This window comes from Bombus bifarius, unplaced genomic scaffold (genome assembly GCF_011952205.1).
Source record: "Bombus bifarius isolate JDL3187 unplaced genomic scaffold, Bbif_JDL3187 scf7180000007988, whole genome shotgun sequence".
NCBI lineage: Eukaryota > Metazoa > Arthropoda > Insecta > Hymenoptera > Apidae > Bombus > Bombus bifarius.
Window position 1 is genome coordinate 144847 of NW_022884370.1, and position 9104 is coordinate 153950.

Sequence of the window (9104 nt, forward strand, 5' to 3'; positions counted from 1 at the left end):
ATAAAGCTGCGTTGTTGTAAAACACTTTTCGGACAACCTAATACATATCCACACATATATGTACTGCATGAACGGAGAATAAATAGAGAAAACAGATAAATATATTGAAACTGTTAAAAAATAATTCACACTTGAAACATTAATAAATGCTTGGTGTTTGAAATATTAAAAAGTATTTCGTAAATATTTTCGCTTCACTCGTAACAAAATGTATATTATATTTGTAAAGTTGCAAAAAGCGGGAAAATATTTTTTAAGAGATTTCCCTGATGAACGAAGTTTAAAGAATCGATATAAGTTAAAATCGAGATAAACGATATGAAAGTTATTGAAAAACTTGTCAAGCACACTGTACACGAAATTTCGAAAGACGGTGAAAACCTTGAAGTCTCCAGAGCAACGTGAAATGTAATTCATTGGCGTCATCGTATTTCCCTTTTCTGTATCAAAACAACCTTCTCGAAACTTTTATAGAAAAATACGAGAAATAATTCCACGTATACTCGTAAACACGGCATACCATAGAAAAATGAAAATTTCATTAAACGTGGAAAAAAGGAAGGCTCGATAAAATTATGCCAGTCATCCTTCTGGAGGAATTTAATCGATTAAGAAAAAATCCAGGCTTTTACTCGAATACCATGTTGACACGTTACAAACGATCGTTAAATTCAACAAGCGCACGGTTAATCACCGACTCGAACACGACGAATTCCATTTAGAAAATCTGGGTTAAGAGCGCTTAATTCTCTGGAAATCGAGTAATTTGTGAAGCAACGATCAACCAACAACGCCGTAAGTGTTAATTCTCAATGTAGGTTTAAGGCTGTTTAAGGAATTTCATCGTGGATACAGCGAAGGACGTAAACTGATATAAAAATAGATTATATAAAATTAATTTTCTATTACGCTTGTAACATAGTTTACTTTGTATTTTAAATGTCAGTAGATTATACTGTTTCCAATTCTATATATGAAACATTAATTTTATATCATGACTCAACTATGGTTTATATTATATTGTATTCTACCATAATAGAATGTAGATATATATATAAAAATTTCTATTATTTTTAATTCCATATAATAGAATATAGAATTTTGACAATAAATGAGTATTAGCAAATCTTCAATTATCTTCCTTGTAGCAACGTGGTCTTCAATTTGTCTTCTCCTTAATTTATTCGTTTGTTCGAGTTTTCCTTTTACCTCTGTTTCGTTAAATTTTTGAGAAGTTAACTTTTTACGACAGAGATATTATATGATATAATTACTGCTAATTTATTATAAAAGATAAGCAAATGCTGGGCGCCATTAATACAAATAGCTCTTAACATATTCACAGCCGATAATTTTAATGAAACTGCAAAGCAGAAAATTGCAAAGTCCTTGAATAATTAAGATAAGAAGAATCGTTAAACATTATTTACATGTAACAAATGTAGTTGAAAATGTATATGTAGTTATATTTCGGTCACTTCAAATTAATTTCATTACACTTTCGCTATAGTTTGCTTCGAATGAATTTAATTGCATACACGGTATGTTAAACAGATTTTGCAAACGAGTAGAAATAAATGGTATGAAATGATAACAACTACGTACACGCTTTCGTCCCTAAATACATCTTCGTATTGAGACGGAAGTACAACGCGAATTATCAGGAAGTTGAAGGCGAGACGTTGCCCCTTCTCGATTTGTTGATTCAATGATTAAACAAACTTCCGAAGAAGCATCTCGTGAAATTTATTTGTTCTCCACCGAGATGGAAGCATTCCTGAACGATTGTGAGAAAAGATGCTAAGTCATACACATAGACGCAAGGGGTATGTTAAAAGTGAATCATCTGTAGCATTGGGTATTTCCTATTCTTTCTTCGTTATTTTTTGGTATTAAACTATCAATTTCCTTGAAACTACCCAACTGAGAAAGGATCAAATAACATCAAAGAAATATTTCGTAGAAATATTTACCAAGAAGGAAGTATATTTTATTTCAATAGAATTGAAATATTATAGATTATTACAACATGTACATACTGCAAATTTGTTTAGATGTTTAGATGATGATTTGTTTAGATGTAAATTATTCTGCTTTCGCTTTCGAATCGTTAGATCCTTGCACATCACACACACACACACACACACACACACACACATATAACGAAATGTTTTATTTGTAATTTTCTTTATACATAATAATATAAGATATGCGATATTTATTAACACGTAAACTATATTTGTTAGCTGAAGAGCGACGATGAATTTTAAATACAAAGTGGATTTTAAAAATGAAAATTTTAGAAAAAGCGCAAGACCTAAAAGGAAGAAAAGAAAGAAACTATTCATCATAAGATAAACTTACACATTCTTGAAAATCTGCTTTGATTTAGTGATAACTTTGGGAGGTCGATAAAAAGATTTCCTTTCTAATTTTACATCGTTGATAAATGATTCCATTTACGCGCGGATTACGTAAATATTGTCGGCATACAAACGGTTTTCTTCAACCTGAAATCACTATCGAAACCTCAACTTGCGTGTCTATTATTAGTACCGGACAATTCCGCTCGAATCTCTTCGAACGAAACGTCTTTTCAACAATTACAATTCGCTCGTACGAAAAGTTTATAGAGGCATAAACCGATATAATCTAAAAAATTCTTAAAGAAGAAAAAAAAAAGGAAACATCTGCACCTTGTAATTAAAAATAAAAATAAACAAATGCACTCGATATTTTCTCTTTTCTCCCTTTTCGCCTCCTCGTGTCTCAGAGACAAAGAAGACGCTTTCTCGTGCTTGCCATTTTTTCACTTGTGTCTCGAACACGCTCGAGCTCGACGCTTCGCGTAAAAAGCACTCGTAAATGGAAGAAAACATGGACGGTGTGTAACGATCGTTTAAGGGAACGGGGATCGACAATCAGACGGATTTCCAGCTGGCCAATAAATTTCCTCGCTCTCCTCTCCGAGAAATGCACCGTGTGCACGCGCGTACGATCTTCGATTCTGAATGAGCGAACCAACATGTTCGTAAAGGTGAACTTCTTTTTCCCTTATAGGTGGTTTACACGCGTGCAGAATGGCCGTTTACGGCTGTCGTAATCCATAGGACGACCACGACAGCTGAAAGGCCACGTTGTCTTTCGGCGTTCAATAGAAAACCACGCGGCTCTCGTTGTATACGTAGCTAGGCACTCGCAACAGAAGTCTATCCATACGTACGTAGTTTTCTTATTTCGATCCCTTTGTCCGAAAGGTTTGCGCAGCTGCTTTCCTATTTACGTATTCCACCTTGCTGCGTATGATCAAAATTTTGCCGGGCAACGTGCAAGTGTTGCGCAATGGATGCAAGCTATCTTTGCAGACTTTCTACGTAGGGTAAGATAGAATTAATATGAGTCGGTTAAGCTTCCGCGGATTTTTTTATTTATTTAATTTGCACTTTACAATTTGTCCAGCTGGATATTAGGAAAATTTTTCTAACTTTACTGCTAAGTAACACGCGGATGGCTACCCCCAGCGGCATACCATCTTCGAGATTGTCTATTTTATTTCTTTAGCGAGGTCAGTGGGGTGTTTTCTCTTTAGTCTTCTTTTTATATTTCATGGTATAATCACTTATATTGGTTGCATTAGTTTTTAACGAGGCTGTTGTATATATTTTATAAAATAACAAGAAGAATGGAATTGATTTAGGGAAGAATAGGAAATTATCGTGTGCTTCTACAAAAATGAATATAAAATACGAGAGAATGGATAAAAAGAACGTAATCCTATTCAAGCGTCCTCGTTTGAGTCAACGAGGAGATTACGTGGATCATATACTGTAGTGTACGTACGAGAAGTACCAGTCTTAAACTTTCTTTTGTCTGTTATTATAACGAACAGAAGGATATAATCTTAATTTGTAGAACGCATAAATTTTATATCGATGGAAATGTTGTATGACTAGAGTAATACGAACGTTCAAATACCTAGAATTTCGAAAGAAATAATAGAGAAGAAACGTGTATTAAATAAAGAAGCAATCAGATGCCACCTATGTAGATCGAATGATAAAAGGACCATCTAGGATTTTATAGTTTCAATAAAGAGCACATAGACTATAAGACACGTGTATAATATTTAATCTGCTGTGTAACAGTTCTAAACACAAATAGCAGTTCCTTTATTGCTGGCGAAGTTGTTAGACCTGTGTTAATGTCCTGTTAACACGCAACAATTCCTATTTTATTTATGTCAGATGCTATTTAAGTCATCTGTATATCAGGGGTTACACTCGAGAGACTGAAACTACAAGCGGAAGTGCGTTAAGGAGGCGTTGATAATAATCGACGTGTGGCCGTTAGTCGCCCTTCAGCCAACGAATCGTATCGTTACTCATTGCTCTGTTCTCGACGACGAGCAGAGATTCCTGTAATTAGGAGCAATAATTAATTAGGGCGACTTTCTCTGGCTCTGGTTCAACCAGTTGCCCGCATGACTCCTTTTTCTGCAACTGGTCGACCGATAATAATTATAAGCTTCTTAATTAGACCCGTCGTCGATCAACAAGCAATTATGTGTATTATATGGCACGTCATTTTTCTGTCAGACTATCGTTCGATATTCTTTCTCGTATCTTCTTACAGTATTATATCTATTAATATTTTTTTCTTTTTCTTTTTTTTTTAGAGAAGTTTCTTTCAACAGTGTTGGAAACAAAAACTTTTGTTTCTTAGATCTTGCGTTATATACCGTGTGTTTTTCTTTTTTTTTTTTCTTTTTCTTGCATTTTACGTTTGCAAAAGAAATTTGTTACTTTTGGCGCTAGGATCGAATATCAGAAGAATATTCTTCGAAAAGAAGACGAACGATAAGACACGAGAAATAATTACGTAATCGGTTACTAGACCACGAATTCTTATGCAAATTTATATTTCCTATTGCTTTTATAAGCATATCAATAATTCAAAGAGTAGAACTGAGATATTTGTTTCGTCTATTACGAATTATAAGAAGCAGAGCAGTTTCCTTATTTTATCTACTTTTGTATATTCGTACGGTGAATTTTTCGCATTTTTTGCATCTGCAAATTTTCCGCGGTCTACCGATTATCGTTGAAACAACAACGAGGCAGAACAGAAGACCGGCATGTTGAACGCGCTCGGTTTTAATCGATTATTTTCACCTGATCCGCTCGAGTTCGTCCGCGGTTCGCGGCTTTGCCCTCACACGGAATTTACGTGGGTGGCATATGCTTAGCGGGGGCGTCTCATGTAGCCGGTGTGTTTCACATTCAAATCGAGGAAGTTATGTCAGGGCAGCGCTGCATGTATAAATAAATGGCGATGAATGCGCCGGGCTAATCCGCGATACTTTTCGTATCTCAGCTTGTCGATCGGCAGGTTCTTCGACAAATTTCGAAATTTTCTATTTGTTTTACGTACACACACGATCGTTAGTCATTTCTCTCCAAACTCGGATTATATTTGGCTAAGGCAATAAATCGTTAGATCGCGGATGTTCGTTTCTGGAAAATTAAAATTTGAAAAAACATGTGCAGAAGATATTTAGCGATAATATAATTTACATAATGCATACATATGGTATTTAAGATGAGATATTTGTTAGGATTTGCAGGAATCAATGTTTGGCTAATGAAATTTTATTAATAGCTGCGTATCATTTAATTTTGACGATGGTTAAATTATCATAGGAAATTTTCGCGACAACAATTTGTAATTTGATTTAGTAAATTTGTAATCCTGGTTTAGTAAAAGTATCGACGAAGAAGTGGGAGTTTGTAAAGAAATTTCAACCGCAGAATTTTTCTTCTTCTTTTAAGAATTCTTCAAACAGTAAAAAGTGCTTTTTCTGTTGAAAGTTTTATGGGGTTCGGTAATAAAACACGTTTTGAGCGTTGTATATTTTACGAGCATCAAATGGACAAAAAAGTGACAACGCCGGTCGGAAATTCCTGTAGCATACTCGAAAAGAATGGCACGGATGCCAAAATTTCAACGAGCTGAGTCTTTGAGTGCTACGGATGACTCATGTTACTGGACATTGATCTATGGTTCGTAAGAATAGCCCAATGAATTCGTCGATTTTCAAACGCACTATGTATATTTGAAATTGTATCTAATTTTAACTGTATCTCTTCTTTAACGTTCACTTTTTTAACAAAATGTAGAATGACTTATACGTATGAGTTTATGCGAACTTTTAATAGAAAAAGGTATTCGCTTTAAATATTTGTACTCGATAAAAAAAATTCTAGTTATAATCTGATAACATGCTACACTTTAATATTTAGCTTGCAACATATCTATAATTATTCAATTTTCTCCATTTGTAGATAAAGTTAGAAATAGGACGAATTTATGTTACAACCTACAATTTTTAGGACACATTTTTAGAAGAATATTTTGCGATATTTTTCAAAATTTTAAATACTCCGTTGCTAACAATATTCAAAAGTTAAAAATCGAGACTTTCCTTCACCTTCTTAAATCAGCACCTGAATTGTTTGCGACGCGACAAAAAGTCGACTACGATTTTAAGAAGGTTGTCTTTAGTAATTAAAATCGTAAACGGTGTAATATAAAGATCGGGTTTAACATCGCAGAGTAAAAACGCTGGACTTTGCCAAACGCGATCCAGTCTTTTTGCGCCAATTTAAAGAGAACGAAAGTCACATAAAAATGTTCGTAAATCAATTATCTCCTTTCACCGTACGATGAATCGCGATTTTGTAAGATTACCTGGTAATATCTCGTACAATGAAAAATCTTGTTTGCATGCGACAATCTCTGTTTAACCATTAAAAAAGAACGACGAAAAGTAAAAAGGGTTAAAGAAAAAAAAAACTCGATCGATCACTTTCACCGCGACGGATACGATTTAACGAAACGTTATCAAAGCTCATCTGGCTAGAAATTACGCGGACAATTGGACGAAATTTCACGGTTCGGTGGCTTGAGAAAATAAAGAAAAAAAAAAGAAAGAAGGGGAAAGAACGAAAGAGAATCCGAACGAAAGAAAGAAAAAGAAAATAAGAATGGTTAGCAAGTAGGTAGCCAGTTTCATTGAGGAGATAAAGGCCAATCATGCTGCAGTGACTCACCGAATTTTTGGCATACTTTTTTGCCGCAGACGGGCCACGTGAGAACGTCGACGGGAAGCTACATAATTAAACCAGCCAAGCCCTGGCGGCAGAGTGACAAGGATTCTCTAGAATTTTCGTTGGAGCACGCCATCCAGAGGATAAGACCGTACACCATGGATCATAATCGAATGAACGACGTCGATGATCGTGCTGAGACGCATAACTGTGGCGTGAAGGGTGAGTTGAAAACATTTGAAATAATTAAAGCGTAGATTTGTTCACTTTGTTTTTTCTAAGACAGCAATTTAAATAAATTGAGTACGTCGTGAAGCAACTCGGCATCAAAACTATCTTTGCATTTGATTTTCAGATCGTTCACGTGTGTTTCTCTCGAAAATATTCGTAATATCAGTTACACGGATTAATATTAATCGAGTTACATCATGAAAAATAACAATATTTTAATAGACATCAATTGAAAGGATTCGAGCTTCTCCGAGTTGATAAGTATCTTTGGACTGTGTATATTTATGCAAATTCGTATCTTTATGGAGCACAATTACAGTGGCTGTAACACGTATCTGTGCATTGCATTTACTATAGCACTTATATACCAATCAATAAGTTGAAGTCCATTAAACTCCGCAATATTTTCATACGATTACCAATATTTAATTACAAAAATGAAATGTGGAAATGATGAATCGTTGTAGGATAAAGCCACCTACAAATACGTCTCTCAGTCACCGTATATTAAGTCCAATAAAGCTTTATTTACATTCTACACACTTTCACGACGGCGCTCATAAAAGCATGAATTTGCATAAAAATTCGCAATCTAAACATCGCTCCCCTAAAACCATGTTGGTTCTCGGAGAGGAACGAGAGTGGTCTCGCGCCGAAAACGTATTAATAATGCATGCAGTTGGTGCAGCTCGCATTAGGAGGGACAACGATGCACACGTGTGCAACGAACAGGCACAGCCTGTTTGTAGTACTACAAAACGTTCAGGTGACTTCGATACCTATCGTTTTATTCATGACCAACGTACGTCGGTTGGTTGGTTGGTAGGTTTTCTTTTAAAAAGAACGACATGTCACGCGTGTGTCGCACGGTGAAAGTTCATTCGAGCGTGCGCCGCCAAGATCTGCGAATAAATAAATGGACAGGGGCCTGAACGATCGGATCGTTCTTTTCTTTTTTCTTTTTTCTTTTTTTCTTCATTTCTTGGCCCAGGACCGGTTTTTTCGACAGCTCGATTAACATTCCGTTGTCGAGCCATTTCATTGTCCACCAAGGCGCGGATTAATTATTTCGTCAGCCGTCGACTGGTGTCTTATGTTCGTTGGATGATCTTCGAGTTTCTCCGAGAGATGATGATCGATTCGCGAAACTCCTTTTTTATTTATGAATTCATCGCGGTTCTGGTTTCTCTTTTACCGTGTAAAGGTGCAGCAATTTCGTATTGATCGAGCATCGAATAAATTAATTTTGAATGTGTAACGACGTTCGTTTCCAGATTGCCAGCGATTTTATTCGTACTTTTCTAGGTTCCAGTTAGATACGTTTGATTATCGTTGTTCTCGGTGCAATCAATTGTTATGCAAGGATTTTCGTAAAATAGAAAACGAGGTGGATACAGTAAATCTGCGAATTATTGAGAGCAGAAGTGGATCGAGGTAAAATTTTCCTAAATCTGAGTTCATAACACTGGTTTGATACGATACGCTGTATTATACAAAAGTGGAGGAATTTTTGGCAAAAGAAACCGAGAGAACGTTTTACGAAATCAAATTGCTCAAAAACAACAACAAATTGTTGAGTGTTGGAATTAGTTCGCATTTGTCAGAAAATAGTATCCTGATTCTTCTTACTGGCTATGATTATTCTCATTCACACAACAGGAACTCGTACTTAGATATGCGAAATAAGTCGAATTTCGGCCCGATAAATTTTTTTCACCTTTTTTTTTCTTCTTAGATCTTCTTTTTATTTTTTTACTTTTTTAAATT

General features: G+C 35.3%; 1 protein-coding gene across 1 annotated transcript in view; it reads left to right on the top strand.

The window, feature by feature from the left end:
- Window positions 1-7378, top strand: part of LOC117205317 (disintegrin and metalloproteinase domain-containing protein 23-like) — a 101520-nt gene extending 94142 nt beyond the window's left edge. Inside the window, exon 5 of the mRNA XM_033443598.1 lies at window positions 7139-7378. Within this exon, the coding sequence (XP_033299489.1) occupies window positions 7139-7363 (225 nt within the window). The 3' untranslated portion in view covers window positions 7364-7378. The remainder of the gene's footprint in view (window positions 1-7138) is intronic.
- The last annotated feature ends 1726 nt before the right edge of the window (window positions 7379-9104 follow it).